Source organism: Pristiophorus japonicus, chromosome 11, assembly GCF_044704955.1.
Source record: "Pristiophorus japonicus isolate sPriJap1 chromosome 11, sPriJap1.hap1, whole genome shotgun sequence".
NCBI classification, from domain to species: Eukaryota; Metazoa; Chordata; class Chondrichthyes; family Pristiophoridae; genus Pristiophorus; species Pristiophorus japonicus.
In genome coordinates, this window is record NC_091987.1 from 53843449 (window position 1) to 53864199 (window position 20751).

General features: G+C 43.5%; 1 protein-coding gene across 2 annotated transcripts in view; it reads left to right on the plus strand.

The window, feature by feature from the left end:
- Positions 1–20751, plus strand: part of arl13b (ADP-ribosylation factor-like 13b) — a 129535-nt gene that overhangs the window by 97385 nt on the left and 11399 nt on the right. Inside the window, exons 8-10 of one of the 2 annotated variants that reach the window (XM_070893387.1) lie at positions 4400–4616; positions 4730–4837; positions 11493–11561. In XM_070893387.1, the coding sequence (XP_070749488.1) occupies positions 4400–4616; positions 4730–4837; positions 11493–11561 (394 nt within the window). The remainder of the gene's footprint in view (positions 1–4399; positions 4617–4729; positions 4838–11492; positions 11562–20751) is intronic. The other variant, XM_070893388.1, reaches the window with a different exon arrangement.

A 20751-nucleotide genomic window follows, 5' to 3' on the forward strand; every position in this document is an offset into this window, starting at 1 on the left:
ACTCCTTGCATTAAGACACAAAGCCTTTAGACTTGTTTTTTTAACACCCTCTGTCCTTTTAGAATTTTGCTGTACAATGGCCCTTTTTGTTCTTTGCCTTGGGTTTCTCTGCCCTCCACTTTTCCTCATCTCCTTTCTGTCTTTTGTTTTTGCCTCCTTTCTGTTTCCCTCTATCTCCCTGCATTGGTTCCCATCCCCCTGCCATATTAGTTTAACTCCTCCCCAACAGCACTAGCAAACACTCCCCCGAGGACATTGGTTCCGATTCTGCCCAGGTGCAGACCGTCCGGATTGTACTGGTCCCACCTCCCCCAGAACCGGTTCCAATGCCCCAGGAATTTGAATCCCTCCCTGCTGCACCATTGCTCAAGCCACGTATTCATCTGAGCTATCCTGCGATTCCTACTCTGACTAGCACGTGGCACTGGTAGCAATCCTGAGATTACTACTTTTGAGGTCCTACTTTTTAATTTAGCTCCTAGCTCCTTAAATTCATTTCGTAGGAACTCATCCCTTTTTTTACCTATGTCATTGGTACCAACGTGCACCACGACAACTGGCTGTTCTCCCTCCCTTTTTAGAATGTCCTCCACCCGCTCCGAGACATCCTTGACCCTTGCACCAGGGAGGCAACATACCATCCTGGAGTCTCGGTTGCGGCCGCAGAAACGCCTATCTATTCCCCTTACAATTGAATCCCCTATCACTATCGCTCTTCCACTCTTTTTCCTGCCCTCCTGTGCAACAGAGCCAGCCACGGTGCCATGAACTTGGCTGCTGCTGCCCTCCCCTGATGAGTCATCCCCCTCAACAGTACTCAAAGCGGTGTATCTTCCCTCAGGCGGCCGAAGGCTGCACTGGCACACTGAAGGCGGTGTTGGATTTGGTCATCAATGTCTGTTCTTGCTGATAGTAGGCTCCCAAGGTATGGGAAGTGGTCCACATTGTCCAAGGTCTCGTCATGGATTTTGATCATTGGAAAACAGTACTGTGTGGCAGGGGCAGGTTGGTAGAGAACCTTTGTCTTCCTGATGTTTAAAGTAAGGCCCATACTCTCGTACGCTTCAGTGAAGGTGTCAATGATGGTTTGGAGTTCGGACTCGGAGTGTACACAAACGCAAGCTTCATCTGCATATTGTAATTCAAGGACAGAGGTTGGAATAACCTTGGATCTGGACTGGAGGCGTCGGAGGTTGAACAATTTCCCGCTTGTCCTGTAGATTAACTCCACTCCAGCGGGGAGCTTGTTAAAGGTGGGATGAAGTATTGCAACGAGGAAGATTGAGAAGAGCGTTGGTGCGATGACACAGCCTTGCTTGACCCCGGTCTGCACTTATATTGGGTCTGTGGTGGATCCATTGGTAAGAATCACGGCTTGCATGTCATCGTGAAACAGGTGGAGGATGGTGAAAAATTTTTTGAGGACAGCTAAATTTGAGAAGGACGCTCCATAATCCCTCATGGTTGGCAGAGTCGAAGGCTTTTGTGAGGTCAAAGAAAGCCATGTATAGAGGTTGATGCTGCTCCCTACATTTTTCTTGGATTTGTTGCGCGGTGAAGATCATGTCCGTTGTGCCCCTTAACGGGCGAGATCTGCAGTGCGATTCTGGGAGGAGCTCTTCAGCCACTGGGAAAAGACAGTTGAGGAGGATTCTTGCGATGATTTTCCCTGCGGCAGACAGCGGGGAAACTCTTCTGTAATTACCGTAATTGGACTTGTCACCTGGCCGTGATTGTGTCGTCTCTCAGATCCTCCGGCATGCTCTCCTCCTTCCAGTTAAGAGAGATGAGGTAATGGATTCACACCAAGAGTACTTCTCCGCCATTTTTTAGTACTTCGGCGGCGATTCCATCTGCTCCTGAGGCCTTGCTGTTTTTCAGTTGTCGGATGGCCCTTTCAACCTCATGCCGGGCTGGGATTGTGCCAAGTTGGTGACGGGTAGCATGCTGTGGGATGGAGTCAAGGACACTCAATGTCAAAGACAGAGTCTTGGTTAAGGAGATACTTGAAGTGCTCCTTCCAGCGGGCACTGACTGCTTCCCTGCCCTTGATGAGCACTTCTCCGTTCTTGGCTCTCAGTGGAATAGGATCTTAAGTGCTTGGGTCGTTGGTGGTCTTGACTGCACTAAAAAATCCACGCATGTCGGGGTTGTCAACCAATTGCTGGATCTCCTGCGCTTTTTCCACCCACCATATGTTCTTTATGTCCCGAGTTTTTTGTTGGACCTCAGCCTTCAGTTGTCTGTAGATATGCTTTCTTTCACTCGAGTTGTGATGTTGCTTCCAATTCAAAAATGCCTTGCATTTGCAGTTTATTAGCTCCTGGATCTCCTGGTCATTCTCATCGAACCAGTCTTGATGTTTGCTGGTAGAGTAACCAAAAGTCTCTTCGCAGGTGCTTATTATGGTGGACTTGAGGGCAGACCAGGCACTATGGGCACTCTGTGGCTCCGGTTCATTGGAAGTCGTCAGGTTGACTGAATAGAACTTTCTTTGCAGGGTCTTTGAGTGCTTCAGCATTGATTTTTATGTGGCAGCATTTCTGTTGTCCCTGCCGTATTGAAGCTACATTGATGGAGATAACTAAGCAGATTAGGCGGTGATCAGTCCAGCTGTTGTCAGTTCCTGTCATAGCGCGAGTGATGCGGACTTCCTTGCGGTCCCTCGCTCAGACGATGATTTTGTCTAGCAGATGCCAGTGCCTGGAGTGAGGGTGTTGCCAGGAGATCTTGTACTTGTCTTTCTGACGAAACAAGCTGTTGGTTATGACAAGGTCATGTTCTGAGCAATTCATCAGGAGCAGGGTACCATTGGAGCTGGTTTTCCCTACCCCTTTCCTGCCAATCATCCCTCTCCAGAGGTCTATCCTTTCCGACTCTGACATTAAAGTCGCAAAGGAGAATCAGCTTGTCGCCCGTTGGGACTTGGGACAGGGATTGTTCAAGGCTGGAGTAGAATTCCTCTTTATTACCAATTGTCATTGTAAAATTAGAGTGCACGTACCTGAAATTGAGATGGAGTATAACAGATTATAGTTAAAGGGAAATAAAAGTAAAATTTAAAGTTAAGAAAATCTGTTGAAAATAATTGAAATAAATTTTTGTTGTAATGGTTGCTGATCGATTATGACACTTTTAAAAATAAATAAATAAATAAATAAAAATTAGTTCATGGGATGTGGGCATCACTGGCAAGGCCAGCACTTATTGCCCGTCCCTAATTCGCCTTGAGAAGGTGGCGATGAGTCTCCTCCTTGAACCACTGCAGTCTGAGGCGACTGTTAGCAGGACTGATTTATGGCTGAAAGTTACAAAGAGTTCTGTTCCTCCCTACATGAATATTCCAGAGAAAGTAATGTACTGAGACTCTTGTTTTCCTGGAGTAGCACTTAAATCATGAAATTTTGTGGCAGGATATCGCAAGTAGGATTAATCAATTGGGCAATGGCAAATAAAGTAGCACTTGAATTAGTCAACACAACATTGATATTTCTGTGCACATATAACTGGTAAATAATATTAGAATATATTCTCACGTTATTATAATAATCTGTAGTTTTCTATTTGGTATTTTTTTTTCAGTTCATATTCTCAGTACTGAGAATGAACGTCCCTTGAATAATTGGCTTGTCCTTCACATATCATAGGATTCCATAAAGATCAAAGATCTTTGGGAGAGATGTTTGTAAAATATATGCAAACTGTAAGCCATTAATATGTTTGAGGTATATTTGCAGAAATTGGACACTGGGATTTCTGGCTTCATGTCAGAGATATGAAATTAGATGGTATTCTGAGCTCTGTGATTGGAATTATTTCAAAAAAATTAGCCAGATGACATGGTACTGCTTAGTGAAAAATCCAAGTTGAAAATGAAGAACAGTTCTACTCAACAGGTTAGGCAACATTGGCAGTCACATGTAAATACGTTTAATATAGTATTGCCCTGATCACTTATATTCAACCGGTTCGGCAACATTGGCAGGCATATGTAAATAGGTTTAATATAGTATCGCCCTGATAATTCTAATCAACAATGACGGGCATATGTGAATAGGTTTAATTTAATATCACCCTATTCTACTAAATGGGTTAGGCAACCTTGTCTGAAACAGTAAAATTAAAGTCAACATAGCATTGCAGGGGGAGACAGAAAAAGTTGCCAAATAGAATGTTATGAGGTCAGAACTTACACAGAGGGTGGTCAGGGAGGGTGAGGGGGCTGAGGCAGATAAATAGAGCACCATAATTTAGGGGACAAAAATCATATGAGCTGCTCACAACTGGCATCAGGTGTGAGGTTGGAGAAGGTGGAAGGGAGCTTGAGACATTACAGTTACCCAGGTGGAGTGTGAACAGGAGAAGAGCAGCATTTCTCAATTTCTTTATTTTTTATTAGAATGAAGAGAAAATCAAAAGACAGAAAGAAAAAAACAAACCAAAATCTAACAGAGAGATTCTACTAAGCACTTCGGAAAAGAGGGAATCATCTAAGATACAAAGGGAGTCTGGTGACAGCAGTCAAAACTGTGAGAAAATGAAGCCAGGTGCCTTTGCAGTAGCATTAACTGAGCAACAAGAGGAAATTGAGCGTAACCGGAAAATGCCAGACTCTGGTAATTATACAATTGAAGTTGCTTCGAGATTATGCAGCAAACAGTAGCATACAGTAACTGTTTAAATGGTGTTCGTATTTAATTGTATATTTAAAACTATATATTTTAAACAGAGCCAGGGAGGAGAAAAGTCAAAAAGATTCATATGAAGAGAAAGAATAAGGTAGAGCCAGTTGGTACAGATGAGGACTCTGAAAATTCAAGTCCACCACCGCCACCTGGTGAGTAGATGTCCCTTTTTCTGGTATACACCAAATAAGAGAACCAATTATGTTCAGAGACAAAAGTGCCAGTAAATTATTATGCTTGAAATGGAGCAGTCATAAAGGGAAAAAAGGGAAAAGAGTATTCAAATGAAAGGAAGGAATATTTAGCATTTGATGACAATATAATAATTTTGGCTGTTCTTTTAGACTGGCAAATACAGTTTTTCTGATAGAATTAAAAAGCAATAATCTGAACTCCACTCTTGTGCAATAAAACAGAAAATGCTGGAAATACTCAACAGGTCAAACAGCATTTGTGGAGAGAGAAACAGTTAACGTTTCAGGTCGATGACCCTTTGTCAGAACTGGAAAAAGTTAGAGATGTAACAGATTTTTAAGGAAGTGTCGGGGCAGGGAATGGCAGGGGAGGAAAGAACACAAGGGAAGGTCTGTGATGGGGTGGAAGGCAAGAGAAATTAAGAGACAAAATGGATGATGGTGCAAGGCAAAATGAGATGGTAATGGGACAAGTTAAGAAACAAAAAATGAGTCGAGATAGGATTTAAAGGGAAACGGTAGAATCATCAATAGCTGCCATGGGAAAAGGGGCCGAAGTTATGGTCTGGAATTGTTGAACTCTATGTTGAGTTCAGAAAGTTGTGAAGTGCCTAAACGAAAAATGAGATGCTGTTCCTTGAGCTTATGTTGAGCTTCATTGGAACAGTGTAGGAGACTGAGGATGAAGAGATCAGAGTGAATGGAGTGGAGAATTAGTGACAGGCAACCAGAAGCTCGGGGTCACGCTTATGGACTGAACGGAGGTGTTCTGCCAAGTGGTCACCCAATCTACGTTTGGTCTCCTCGCTGTAGAGGAGACCATATCGTGAGCAGCGAATACAGTATACTAAATTGAAAGAAGTACAAGTAAATCGCTGTTTCACCTGGAAGGAGTGTTTGGGGCCCTGGACAATGGGAAGGGAGGAGGTAAAAGGGCAGGTGTTGCATCTCATGCACTTGCAATGGGAAGGTGCCATGGTAAAGGGAGGGAGTGCTTGCAGTGATTGAGGAGGGTATCACGAAGGGAGCGATCCCTTCGGAATGTTGAAAGGGCAGGGAGAGGAAGATGTGTTTGGTGGGATCACGCTGGAGGTAGCAGAAATGGCGGAGGATGATCTGTTGAATGTGAAGACTGGTGGGGTGAAAGACGAGGACAAGGGGAACCCGATTGTGGTTCTGGGAGGGAGGGGAAAGGATGAGAGCAGAAGTGCAGGAAATAGAACGGACACTGGCAAGGGCCATGTCAACCACGGTAGAGGGGAATCCTCAGTTGAGAAAAAAGGAAGACATATCGGGAGCACTAGTATGGAAGGTGGTGTCAACAGATGCAACTGAGAAACTGGGAGAATGAAATGGAGTCCTTACAGGAAGCAGGGTGGGAGGAAGTATAGTCCAGGTAGTTGTCGGTGTCGGTGGGCTTAGTGAATGTTTGTCAATTGCCTATCCCCAGAATTGGAGACAGAGAAGTCGAGGAAGGGAAGTAAAGAATCAGAGATGGACCATGTGAAGTGAGGGAATGGTGGAAATTGGAAGCTAAGTGAATGAAATTTTCTAGATCCGGGTCAGAGCAAGAAAAGGCACCGATAGTCATCAATATACCAGAAAAAAAGATGAGCAAGGAAAACTGAGTAGCGCTGGAACAAAGAGCGTTCCACATATCCCACGAAAAGGCAGGCATAGCTAGGACCCATGCGGGTTCCCACAGCAACACCTTTAATTTGGAGGAAGTGAGTGGAGTCAAAGGAGAAGTTGTTCAATGTGAGAATAAGTTCAGCCAGGCGGAGGAGGGTGGAAGTGGATGGGGACTGGTTGAGCCTCTGTTTAAGGATGCCCTCAGGTCATCCAGGAGGTGTAGAGGGATTGGACGTCCATGTTGAAAAGGAGACGTTTGGGGCTAGGAAACTGTTAAAGTGGCGGAGGGCATCAGAAGAGTTGCGGATGTAGGTGGGAAGAGACTGGACAAGGGGAGAAAAAGTAGATAACTGATTAAGTAGGTAAAGTAGGCAACTACATTGAGCAGTACAAAGCCATACAGACCAGAAAGATCTCGGGTTCAGTCTGGTTTGTGTTGTGTTAGCTGATAATAGGGTGATGGTGGGGTTGCTATCATTGGCCTTAATGTCTCCAGCTGGGCAAAGGAAAATTCAGTCATTGTACCCACTTTTAACCCCTGTATGATGATCTGTGCTGGAAAATGCACATGTTAATGTAGGTTGGGTATTGAATTTGGTTTGTCTGTCTTATGCAGCCTCGCACAGGAAGAATTAGCACCTGTGTAAGTTAATGATGTTTGCTCGAACCGATGTAATTGTACCCCAGCAGGAGTTGGTGCCTTTAGGAAAGAAAAGAAGAAAATTAGCAGGGGGTGGTGGACTGCCCAAATTAAAGTTCAGAAGTGCTTTAATATTGTGGGACATCACATCTTTAAAGGCATTTCTTTGTGTATTTCACCATGAGTGTTTATTATTTAAAAATAAAACTTTTGGCCTTGCTGCTGTAGCTATTTGAAAATGGAGGAAAACTGTTTGGAATAGAATGGACGCCAGGTATCTCTCTTTCAAATCAAATTGTTCATGAGAAGGCAATTTATCTACATCATCCCTTTGTGCAGTAACATTTTTTTGCATATTTAATTGCATCAATTTTTCTACTTTTATTAATTTTGTTCTTGCACTAGTATCTGAGCAATTTACTTTTCTTGGAGGTTTATGATGTTTACTGGCATCATGTGAACAAAATTATGGAGTAGGTCTACTTTGTGGGAAGTTGCTGAAACTGTCCTCCATGATCTCTAATGAGACGGACAGTCAACTGTAATATAAATATTTTAATTGGTCTGTAATGATGCTAGCTGGAAAATTTGGGAAGAAATCATACCAATAAGAGCAGAAATGAATTCTTCTTGTATACTAAAATCCCTAGGTAAATTATCTATGATTAATCTATTTCTGTTGCAATCAAAGCGTGTAAGTTTTAATCAGCCAATCAACAAGATGCCTGTAGCAGAATTAGTGTGAAAGTGACTAATGCTGTCATTTAAATACCTTATAGATGAGGCATGGTATGAACCTCTTAACTGGAGGTTCCTCGTTTCCCTTATTGAGATGTCTTATTTATCTATAGTAACTATAGGATTAAGACTGAAGATTAACTTTAATTTTAAAATCTCTACAAGTCACATTATAATAATTTATTAAATCTTTAAAATGAACTTGTATATCTGGTTTTATAGCAGATGATTACTTTTAATACAGTAATGAATAAATTATTATAATGTGACTTGTAGAGATTTTAAAATTAAAGGTAATCTTCAGTCTTAATCCTATAGTTACTATAGATAAATAAGACATCTCAATAAGGGAAACGAGGAACCTCTAGTTAAGAGGTTCTTACCATGCCTCATCTATAAGGTATTTAAATGACAGCATCAGTCACTTTCACACTAATTCTGCTTTTCTTTAATAGTATTGTGCACTTGTCTCAACCTATAATGTTAAAATATTTATTTGGTTGTATTTATGAGCCTTTATCCCTATTGGAAGTGTTTAATGCCAGGGTAGTCATAATGGTGGTGATACCTGTGTTGTTGGTTGATGTAACATTGTAGAGAGCTTGCTTACCAGCCAATCGGAGAGTGGATCCCTCGGTCAAAGCAAATAAATTAGAGGAAAAACACATCCAAAATCGGTAATTCCATCGAGATATAGATCTTCTGTCTGAGGTTTCCTAAAGCCAGTTTCAATCATTGCTATCAAACCCTATTGCTGAGTCATCATTCCTTGTCCAGACTAGGAATTGTATTTCAACTAAGATCCTAGAATCTTGTACTCATAGATAGAGAGTCCTGGGGTACAGGATGCACCTCAAAGAAAGCTTCAGATATACTAGGCAAATATCGTGTATTAGTGAACAAGACATAACAAGTTCAAGTTCCTCCCCAAAATAAACATGTGTGGATGGCCATTGTTGCCTCTCCCAGGATGTCCTGAACATAGCTATTGGATGTCAAAATCCGACATTGTTGCTGGATTAAAATACATGGGCTGATTCCATTCGTGTAGGTTTGAATTTTGTGACTCCAGGTTATTCTTTGGGCACCCTTACCAAGTACAAGGAAGCCTTTTTCAGGGGATGAATTATCCCTTAAAATACAAAAATTACAAAACTCCTGTTTGACCATAAATAAACACAGCTTCTTGAAAGTTAAAGATTTATCACCCAAGTCACTTGCCCAATTCGCCATAGCTAGTTGCAGTAATCCATATAGCTAGCCCACCTGCCACCTGAGCATCTCAACAATTGAGCATACCTGCACCAAATTCTGCAACTTCCAAGGCATCTAAATAACTTAAAAACTGTGATTTAAGTAATGTTTTTACTGGCACCAAATTTATTCTAAATGATGGAATAGAGTGTAATATCTCCAAGTTTGTAGCTGACACTAAACTGGGTGGCAGTGTGAGCTGTGAGGAGGACACTAAGAGGCTGCAGAGTGACTTGGACAGGTTAGGCGAGTGGGCAAATGCATGGCAGATGCAGTATAATGTGGATAAATGTGTGGTTATCCACTTTGGGGGTAAAAACACGAAGGCAGAATATTATCTGAATGGCGGCAGATTAGGAAAAGGGGAGGTGCAGCGAGACCTGGGTGTCATGGTTCATCAGTCATTCAAAGTTGGCATGCAGGTACAGCAGGCGGTGAAGAAGGCAAATGGTATGTTGGCCTTCATAGCTAGGGGATTTGAGTATAGGAGCAGGGAAGTCTTACTGCAGTTGTTCAGGACCTTGGTGAGGTCTCACCTGGAATATTGTGTTCAGTTTTGGTCTCCGAATCCTGAGGAAGGACGTTCTTGCTATGGAGGGAGTGCAGCAAAGGTTCACCAGACTGATTCCAGGGATGGCTGGACTGACATATGAGGAGAGACTGGATCAACTGGGCCTTTTATACACTGGAGTTTAGAAGGATGTGAGGGGATCTCATAGAAACATATAAGATTCTGACAGGGCCGGACAGGTTAGATGCGGTAAGAATGTTCTTGATGTTTGGGAAGTCCAGAACCAGGGGACACAGTCTTGGGATAAGGGGCAGGCCATTTAGGACTGAGATGAGGAGAAACTTCTTCACTCAGAGAGTTGTTAACCTGTGGAATTCCTTGCTGCAGAGAGTTGTTGGTACCAGTTCATTGGATATATTCAAGAGGGAGTTTTATATGGCCCTTGCGGCTAAAGGGATCAAGAGGTATGAAGAGAAAGCAGAAAAGGGGTACTGAAGGAATGATCCGCCATGATCTTATTGAATGGTGGTGTCGGCTCGAAGGGCCGAATGGCCTACTCCTGCACCTATTTTCTATGTTTTTATGTTCTATGTTCTTGTATTCTTGTATTCTTAAAAATTATGGGCTCAAGTTTCCACAGGATAAAAAACGGGTGCCCCTCTGAGCTGGACGCCAGTTTTTCGCGCCTAAAACGGCGCCAGAAAAAAAATGTGCTATTCTCGAGCGCTTTGCAGCTCCTTGTCTGTTTGGCGCGGTGCCCAGGGGGGCGGAGCCTACACTCGCGTCAATTTTGTAAGTGGGAGGGGGCGGGTACTATTTAAATTAGTTTTTTTCCTGCCGGCAACGCTGCGCGTGCGCGTTGGAGCGTTCGCGCATGCTCAGTGTGAAAAAAAACATTGGCACTCGGCCATTTTTGTAGTTCTTTGTAGCTGTTTAATTTTTGAACATTTTTTAATAAAATCACATTGCCATCAGCACTGAGGCTTTCCTTGTCACTGTCTCATTCCCCTCCCTCCCCTCCTCTGCGCGGCAACAAGCCACTGTCTCCTTCCCCTTCTTCCCCTCCCTCCACGGCAACAAGCCGCTGTCTCCTTCCCCTCCCTCCCCTGCGCGGCAACAAACGGCGGTTTCCTTCGAACGATGGCTGAAGCACTTTCACACAGGTAGGAAGATGGTTTATTTAATCTTTTCTTTGCTTATAAATGTTTATTCAGGTTGGATTTATTTGTAGAAGTATAAATAAGGATTTATTGTCGAATTTAATGAGTTCCCTTCCCCCCCTCCTCCCCCCACCTCGTTCTGGACGCCTAATTTGTAACCTGCGCCTGATTTTTTAATGTGTAGAACAGGTTTTTTCAGTTCTACAAAAATCTTCACTTGCTCCATTCTACTTTAGTTTGGAGTACGTTTTCACTGTGGAAACTTTCAAATCAGGCGTCAGTGGCCGGACACGCCCCCTTTTGAAGAAAAAATTCTGTTCTAAAGTAGAACTGTTCTACCTGACTAGAACTGCAGAAAAAAAAATGTGGAGAATTGCAATTTCTAAGATAGTCCGTTCTCCACCAGTTGCTCCTAAAAATCAGGTGCAAATCATGTGGAAACTTGGGCCCTATATGTTGATGTCAGCTAACTCTAAATATTTTCATTTGTTCTCTCTTCATACTTTCTTGAGCATTATGTTGACTATAATTTTACTTGGATCCATTTCAGCTCACCTGGCTATTTGGCCTTTTTAAAATCTTTTTCTTCCTTTATTGAACTGTAACATCAACATTGCAGCAAGATTCTTTTCAAGCCAGACTTCTAGTTTAATGGTTGTTTTGTCTGTCTTCCTTTAGTCGGCTGGGGTACTCCCAAAGTTACCAGACTTCCAAAACTTGAACCTCTGGGTGAAACACAACATAATGGTAATTTTTTTTCAACTCGGCATGCTTATTTTGGACCTCATTTAACTTGTTCAGCAGCAACCTTCACCGATGACCATATCCAACATAAAGCCCTGAAGCAATCGTTGTAAATTTTTTTCATGATTCTAGAGAATTTGGTGTTATTTCATAGTAAGAACAATGGACTCAATTTTCCCTGGTCATTTGCGCCGTTTTTTCTGATGTAATTATTTTTTTCCAAGTTTCCCCCTGCGATCTGCGCCGGCGTAACTGACTTAGTTACGATTTTTCTAGGGCAGTTTTTTTTTTATGTTATGGGGGCGTTCTTTCATGTCTGTGCCAGTTTTTTCAATTTTTGCAGTTTGGAAACATTTTTTCCTCCTAGGTCCCGAAAAACCTTCTGGTGAGTTAAGAAAACCAGCACACATTCACAAATCAGTGCTGAAAGACGCCATTGATTTTAAATCGAAGATTTTGGAGGGAGTCAAGAAGACTGTCAAAATCAATAATAAAGTTCAACTTTTTTTAACCTATCAACGTAGAAATGTAAATTTGTTGGATTTCAGAAGTTTTCTCACTCACACGCCACAACCGAATGTCTTGAAGCAGGGCTGGAGGGCCGTAGCTTTGGCCGTCAGAATCAGCCCTGCACCTGGACACAGCAGCTCGGGGCTCGACTACAAAACAAGCTGTGGGGGTTGGGGGAGGGAGGAGAGAGAGAGCGAGGTGCCGATCTGAAGGCTTCGAGCCCGGGGAGTGAGGTGCCTTCTACACTGAAGACTGCAATGAGTTGGGGGGGAGGGGGAGGGGGAAAGAGGGAAGGAGAGAGAGAGAGAGAGAGAAGGGGAGAAGTCACAAGATTCCAATTAGTAAGGGGTGGTGGTGTGGTGGGGGGGAAGAGAGAGAGGAGAAGTCACAAGACCTTTGGATGTGGTCCATCCATACAGACCTTGGGGAGAGAAAACTATGAACCTGTCCGGCCTGCCTGCTTTCCTGCAGTTTTGAGCTACTTTGAAAGGTTAAATTCAAGTATAGGGCAATACCTTGTGTGAGCCTTCTGCATCATGGTGCTACGTAGGAGACAATTGATTCGACTTCATCGCATCAGGAACATCAGAGCCCGTAAGGTGCTGGGCAGGAGGCCTTACCCACCTCGGGTATATCGAGACAGGCGTTCGTACCTCTACCTGAGTGATGCAGACCGTGTCAGAAGGCTGCGTTTCCGCAAAGAAGTTGTAAGTGAGATCCGTGAGATGGTCATAGCAGACCTGCAACCTAGAAGCATCAAGGGGACTGCTTTGTCAGTTGAAATGAAGGTTACAGCTGCACTTTCATTCTATGCCTCCAGCTCGTTTCAAGCTACAACTGGGGATGTGTGCGCCATCTCTCAACATGCAACATATGTCTGCATTCGCCAGGCGACGGCTGCACTGTGCGCATAGGAATGACTTAATAAAATTCCCCATGACTGCCCAAGCAACTTATGACAGTGCTGTGGGCTTCTCCAGGATTGCTGGCTTCCCCAAGGTAAATTGATTATAGCCACATCGCCTTGCGATCACCTTTGAGGATTCTGAGATGTACAGGAACAGAAAAGACTTCCACTCCATTAGCTCGTGTGTGACGACATGCATCATATCATGCCAGTCGATGCAAGATATGCTGAGAGCACCCATGATGCGTTCATCCTATGCGACAGCGTTATATCTGCCATGTTTCAGCAGCAACAGCCAGAAGGGCAGAGGTGGCTACTGGGAGACAAAGGGTACGGCCTCGCCCTTACGCATAACCCGGGTGGAAGCTGACCGTGAATACAACATGTCGCACATTGCGATGTGCAGCATCATAGAGAAGACCATTGGCACCTTGAAACAGCGTTTCTGATGCCTGGACCATTCTGGAAGCTACTTGCTGTACTCCCCTGAGATTGTCGGTCAGTTCACTGTTGTGTGCTGTATGCTGCATAACTTAGCCATCATGAGGCAGCAAACACCTGGTAGTGGAAGACCCACCTGCGGTGAGAGTGGCTGATAATGATGTGGAAGATGTAGATGACAAGCAGGAGGTGGAGGAGGACGACGAGAATGAGGAAGCCATGCAAGTGCCTGAGGCCGGAGTACGACAGTGGAGGAGGGCGGGCCATCGTGCCCCTTTAACGATTGCTCGAGCCTTGTGCCCAGCAGCTCGTCCGTGAACGCTTTACTGATGCCTGAGGGCTCAGCGACATGTTTACTGTTTGGAACTGTTCCGTAATGTTGTGTTGCGTTAATGGAACATGATTTAGTTTTAATGTCAAATATATTTTATTCAAAAGTTTATAATGTACTTTTGACTTTAATAAAGTTATTCTTGTATCAAATTTTATTTTAAGAGCACTCTTTAAGATAATTTATAAACTTGTAAATTTACATAAAACTTACAAAAAACTTTTAATTTGAGAACAGTTGCAACAAAAGGCTGCATCCATCTCTCTTCATTCTAAGACCACCCGCTGCGCTTGGTCTTGGACACTCCATCACCCCTGCCCGCAGGCGGTGGCACAGTGTTTCTGGGCTTGATACCAAGCTTATTCTTTCCAACATCTCTGGTACTGCGCATTTCTTGGTGTGATGGGGGTGGAGGTCGGTGTCAGGAGGCAAGTTGGAGGGCCCGGCTTTGGGATCTTCAGAGGCTGGTGTGAGGATTGGAGTGGGAGTGACAGTTGATTCTGTCAATGGGTGCGGGGTCTGGGCGTGATCCCTTATTGCAGCAGCTAACTCCAACATGCCGTCCCTCATGCGCCCTGACTGCCTCAATGACCTGCAACATTCCCTTCTTCATATTGAGCAAAACTGTTTGAACGACCTGCAACATTTCCTCCCTCATGGTCAGAGACGTGTTTTGCACTGCCTCTGACATTCCCTCCCTCATGGCCACTATTCCCTCACTGATGGTCCTGGATATCGTTCCCATTTCTCGTGTCATTGATGTTACTTCTCCTGACAGTCCCGCTACCTCATCACTCACCCCACTGATGGTGTCCAGGAGTGATTGGGTAAGGTCAATGCTCTTCGCACACAATGACACAATCTGAACCACATCTGTTAAATCCTGCACCTCAGGAGAGCGTGGTCGAGCTCTCCTTCCCTTCCTCCCCATGGGCGTGCCTCGTTGTACCCCACCACTGGGACTGGTAACCTTGGAAGGTGGGGCCCTGGGTGTGCCTCGCTGTACCCCACCACTGGGATCCGCAACCTCGGAAGGTGTGAAACCATGGAATGTCCCACCAACACTCGAACCACTAGTCACGGAAGGGGCTGTCACTTCCATCAGTGGCACCTCCTCCAAAGTCAGTACAACAGTGGGAGCTCCATTCCCTCACCTCCATGTTGGTCTGGAGGGTTGGATTGGAAGATGTTCTCCTTCAGGCTCGTCCGCATCTGAATCATCATCTGCATCGTCTGGGTTGATCTCAAGTTCTGCAAAATATAACACAACAGTCAAATGGTTAGCAGCAGAGGAGGGGGCAGAGTGGGTGGCATGAGTAGGCTCACACATCACCGGCCAGGCAGTAGGCTGATTCGAAGGACCACTATGAATTTGCAGGACTTTCCCTCTCCCTCGAGTGTGGGTCCAGCTTGTGCAGTAGTAGTTGCTTTTTTCCAGGCAAGACCAATCAAAGCAGCGACCCTTTCCTCCAAGGGTATCAGTGGGTGCAGATTTGCCAGGCCTCCTCCTGTTTGAGTTCTTTCCCTTTTATTATGTGCCATCTTCCTCTGCAAAGATGAAAACCTAACTTTTTAGAGAGGGTGTCTTTCTGCTGGGTGGGACATATACAGATGGTCACATTTACAATTGCAATTTCATTGAATAAATGAAAATATTACTTACACTAACTATTTGACCAAGGTTCTGCCACTTTTTGCACTGGCCTCCAGATCTCAGGATGGTCACCATTGCGCTGTAATCTTCTGCAACTTGGTTCTAGCATTTCTTCATTTCTTTAGGTGGAACTTTTATGTGACCTCTGCTGGTGTCCAGCTCCTGCCATCTGTACTCAATCACAGTAACTAAGAAATTCTTGGTCCTTGCATTGCATTGCATCTTGTATTGCTGCAGCTGCGATTTTTTCCAATGCTCTCACACAGCACTCAACGTTCTCACACACACAGCTGGCTCTTGAAAAGTGGCCGATTGCCAAATCCGAGCTGTACTGAGCATGTGCATCCATTGCAACAACGTCAAAAAATAACACTTTTTTTTCCCCGCGCATGCGCAGAAGGTGCAGCATCGTTTTTCGGCGCAGACAGCAGGCTCCACCCCCCGAAGCGACTGGACACGCTGCGCGGCGCCAGATTCAAATTATACATCGGGGAAACTTTGGCAAATTATTTCTGGCCTAGAAAAATGGGTGTAACTCTGGCAATATGCCAGAAAACTGGCTTGGGGAAAATTGAGCCCAATATAAAGTACCTACTTTGCATAATATGTATGACATTCTGGAGAGATTTTTTATGAGCTGCTGTTGCTCTGTCCAACCTATCAGCATGATACCCATTACAGCTAACATATCTATAACAAAGTATAGCGTATTAATGTTACCCGTGTATATATATATATATATATATATATATATATATAAAAATATTTATTTAGATGTTGGGTTACAAATATATATTTATTTTATTTAGATGTTGGGTTACAAAACTCCTGCTGTTCATTGGTTAAGAAGAGTTAATAGGATTTTGTTAACTGTGTGATCACATCTACCAATTTTGTCACCTTGGCAAACATTAGTAACTTTTGTTGAATGTTTCACTTAGTTAGAGATTTTACTGGGGTTTGGCCTACCAAGACTAAACTTGAGTGCAACAAGGTAGTAGGCCAACTTGATTTACAGTATTCAGTGTCCTTCACCCCTGCCCCCTCCCCACCTTAGAAATGCTCCAGAAAAATACAGATGAGTCAACCTAAAATTTACTACTAAACATTACAACTTCTCTATATTTTGCCTTTGTCACATGTGGGATCTTTTTCCCTGCACACTTGTCGAAATAATTTTTTAAATCTTGCAGCCACAAAATAATCCTGACACAAACTTTTTTGCAATACCACTGTTATCTTCTATTATTGTCCCACTGTTGCGCTAATAAAAGAATGTTAACAATACCATTAATGGCAATGCTACAGTACATGGGTGTTAAACAAAGGGGCTGGCAGCAGAGTGTTCAGTGACATTGACATGATTTTTAATGAAATAGTAATGCATGAATTGGTAGCACTGTCATGCTATTTAATTAGTTTAAATTAGGAGAATGCATCAGGGAAATGGGGAGACAGTAAATGGGGGAAAAATTAATGGAATGGATTCAACACACTCTTCTGAGGTGGTACAAAACGAGCCCTATAAGGGTAAAATTCCTGTACTGTATGTGGTTCTGGTTAATGAACCAAGACAAGTCAGCAAAATGAAGGTAGGAGGAAAAATATGGGGATGAGCAATCATAACAATTAAATTTGTTCAAATAGAGAATGAAAATAACAATTAAATAACTTGGAGTAACAATGGGTAATATGGAAGTGTGAAATTGATATATCACGGTCTAGAAACATTCCGATGAGGATACAGGAGCTATATCGGGGGCTGTGGTTCTGTAACGAAGTAGTACGATTGGGCTAGAAATAAAGGCCCTGAATTTGCGGTCCCTACGGGGGTGTATGTGGTGCGCACGCGCCCATAGGGGCCTTGCAAGTTCTGGGTTTAGGCATGTGAAGCGCATGTGCCTAAACCCGGCCCTTCCAATCTCTCAAGAATCCTCTTGACATGGCACGTATCCATAGCCCAACTTCTGCCCAGTGAATGTCCTTAAAATTCTTACGACTGATAAAGACAGGCATAAGGCTTGCTTTTATCAGCACAAGACTTTTAAAGGATAGAAAAATATTTTTTTCCAATAATTTTAACATTTAAAATCCTATTAAATAAGTTTATTTTTTAGACCCTTTTAAAATGTCAATTTATTTTTCAAAATGTTTAAATTTGTTTTGAATAATTAATTAAATTCCATTTTGATTTTAAATGTGATTTACATTTTTTTTAATTTTAAGTGTGTTTTTTGGGGTATTCCCATTCATACCTGTGGTGAGTTCCGTATGTACGGAATCACCATAAGTATGAATTGGAATACCCCTACTTTGGTTGGGCTGGCCCACGTGATCCCAAGTACCATGCGAAGTGCCTACATCCCTGTAATACGTGGGCATCTATGCAGGTCTTCGCGTAGAGGCCCAGGACCACCAGGTAAATCCGTAAAAAAATTTCAGGTCGGAGGTCCGACCGCAATTTCTGGGCCATTGTTTTAAAAAAAAAAGTCATATGACAAAGCTAAATCTAGTGACACAAGAGTTCAAAGATATCCTGTGATTTTATAAATTGAAACGAGTACAGAAACTAAAAGTATGGAAAAATACTTGCAACTAATGTAAAGGGAAATGGTAAGGGTTTTTACAAGTACATCAGCAAATAAGAATCATTTGAGGGGGCAAAGCTGCTCAAATGATTATAGTGAGATTAGTATTTACTTAACAAAGTTGCTTCAGTTTTTAGAAAGTGAAGGAAGTCTTAAATCTTGTGGATGAAGCAATAGAAGGGCATTCAATAAATATGTGGATTGATAAAGAAACAATTCTTAAGTGCATATGTGGTCCTGTGTTCAGGACTGCATGGTATGCACCTCAGAGTACAGAATGAAGATAGTGAAGACGTAATGGAGGGACTAACCATGATATTCCAACATTAGAAACAAAATAATTGAATACTTGAGAGGGCATGTACTGATCAAAGATTAGAACATAGATTTGGGAAGTGTCGGCCATGTTTGACTAATCTGATTTAAAGTATAAACGGGAGATGTGGGCTTGAAGAAAAAAATGTGATAAACGATTGCACAAGAAATTGGTTGAGAAAATTAGGGTCCATGGTACAAAAGGGAAAGTGACACTACAGATAAGACAGATGGCTGAAAGTCAGGCAGAAAGTGGTTGCCAGTTTCACAGACATCTGTTAACTGCAATCAGTGGCTAATGGAGTGCACCAGGGATCGTTTTTGGGATTATGAGGGGAATTTTAACATTGAAGAGCCCATGCGTTTAGGTGTGGGTGGGGGGGGGGTTAAGTTCATTGAAAATGTCCGCGCATCTGGAAGCCAGCTCCAACCTGCCGACTTCCGGTTTAACTCTTCAGAAGAGGTGAGTTTCCAATTTAAATATGCAAATCGTTCCAATGTGGCGATATTTCAATGTGCTTTCAAATTTAATGCTGCATGCGCAATAGTTTATACTGGGCTTCCTGAAACCCGCTATTTAAACCAAGATGAGAACACAAAGCAAATTCATGGGGCTCATTTAAAAATCTGTCAAATACTGCAATAAATGCTCATTGGTGCTTTCTTACCACTGGGAAAGTGTTTGTTCAGAGTACTTGTGATGAGAGGTTAGATTCTATACTTTGGATGTTTGGCAACTGATCAGGATGGGTGGCTTTGGCTGCCTTGGATTGGACCTTGGACGAGGATCAGCAGCAGCAACAGCCTGTTGTGGAGAGACCTGCAGGTGCTAAGCACAGAGGGGGAACAGCAATGGCATTGAGCTTGCAGGAGGCACTACCCATGTAACAGGATGTACAGGCAAAGGCTCAGGTTCCTAAACTTCTCTGGAGAGCAGTGCCTCTAGTGGATGAGGTTGTTGCTTAAGAGCACAAGAACATGAGAGATAGGAGCAGGAGTAGGCCATTCGGTCCTTTGACCTGCTCTGCCATTTAATAAGATTGTGGCTGAACTACTATATCAACTCCACTTCTTTACCGAATCCTCATATCCCTTGATTCCCTTAGCACCCAAAAATCTATCTATCTCGGTCTTGAATATGTTCATCAAATGAACATCATACTCTATGGGATAGAGAATTCCAAATATTCACAATCTCTGAGTGAAGAAATTTCTCCTCACCTCAGCCCTAAATAACCTAAGACTATGACACGTAGTTCTATATTCTCCAGCCAGGGGAAACAGCCTCTCAGCATCTACCCTGTCGAGCCCGAAAATAATTTTACACGTTTCAATGAGATCACTGCTCTACTAAACTCCAGAGAATATAGGCCCATCCTACTCAATCTCTCCTCACCGAACAGCCCTCATAAGAACATAAGAAATAGGAACAGTAGTAGGCCATACGGTCCCTCGAGCCTGCTCCGCCATTCAACATGATCATGGCTGATCCGATCATGGACTCGGGTCCACTTCCCTGCCCGCTCTTCATAACCCCTTATTCCCTTATCGTTTAAGAAACTGTCTATTTCTGTCTTAAATTTATTCAATGTCCCAGCTTTTACAGCTCTCTGAGGCAGCGAATTTCACAGATCCACAACTCGCCGAGTGAAGAAATTTCTCCATCAGTTTTAAATAGGTGACCCTTTATTCTAAGATCATGCCCTGTAGTTCTAGTCTCCCCCATTAGTGGAAACATCCCCTCTGCATCCACCTTGTCAAGCCCCCTCATAATCTTACACGGTTTGATAAGATCACCTCGCATTCTTCTGAATTCTAATGAGTAGAGGTCCAACCTACTCGACCTTTCTTCATTAGTCAACTCCCTCATCTCCGGAATCAACCTTGAGAACCTTCTCTGAACTGCCTCCAAAGCAAGTATATCCTTTTGTAAATATGGAAACCAAAATTGCACGCAGTATTCCTGGTGTGGTCTCACCAATATCCTGGAGTCGGGAGGCCCGGGAGTTCGAGCATCATCTGAGGCAGAGCGGGGAGATCGAGGCGGCCTACAAAAGGCCCAGTAGTCGGGAGGCACGGGAGTTTGAGCGTCGTTGGAGGCCAGCTGGTGCAGCTGCAGCAAGGAGGCAAAAAGAAATCGAAAGGTGACGTCACAGCCAAGGGGGTAAATGATTGGCTGGTGATTGGTAAGTAGTTTTAGTTTTTCTTTTCCTTTTCTATATCAGTAGGTAACATTTAGCCTTGTTGCCAATTTAAGTTAATCTCACGGTTAAGACATGGTAGAAGAGCTCGGACACGTGTTATGCTCCTCCTGTACTATGTGGGAAGTCAGGGACGTTTCCGGTGTCCCTGACGACTACGTGTGCGGGAAGTGTATCCGCCTCCAGCTCCTGACGGACCGCATTGCGGCACTGGAGCTGCGGGTGGATTCACTCTGAAGCATGCAC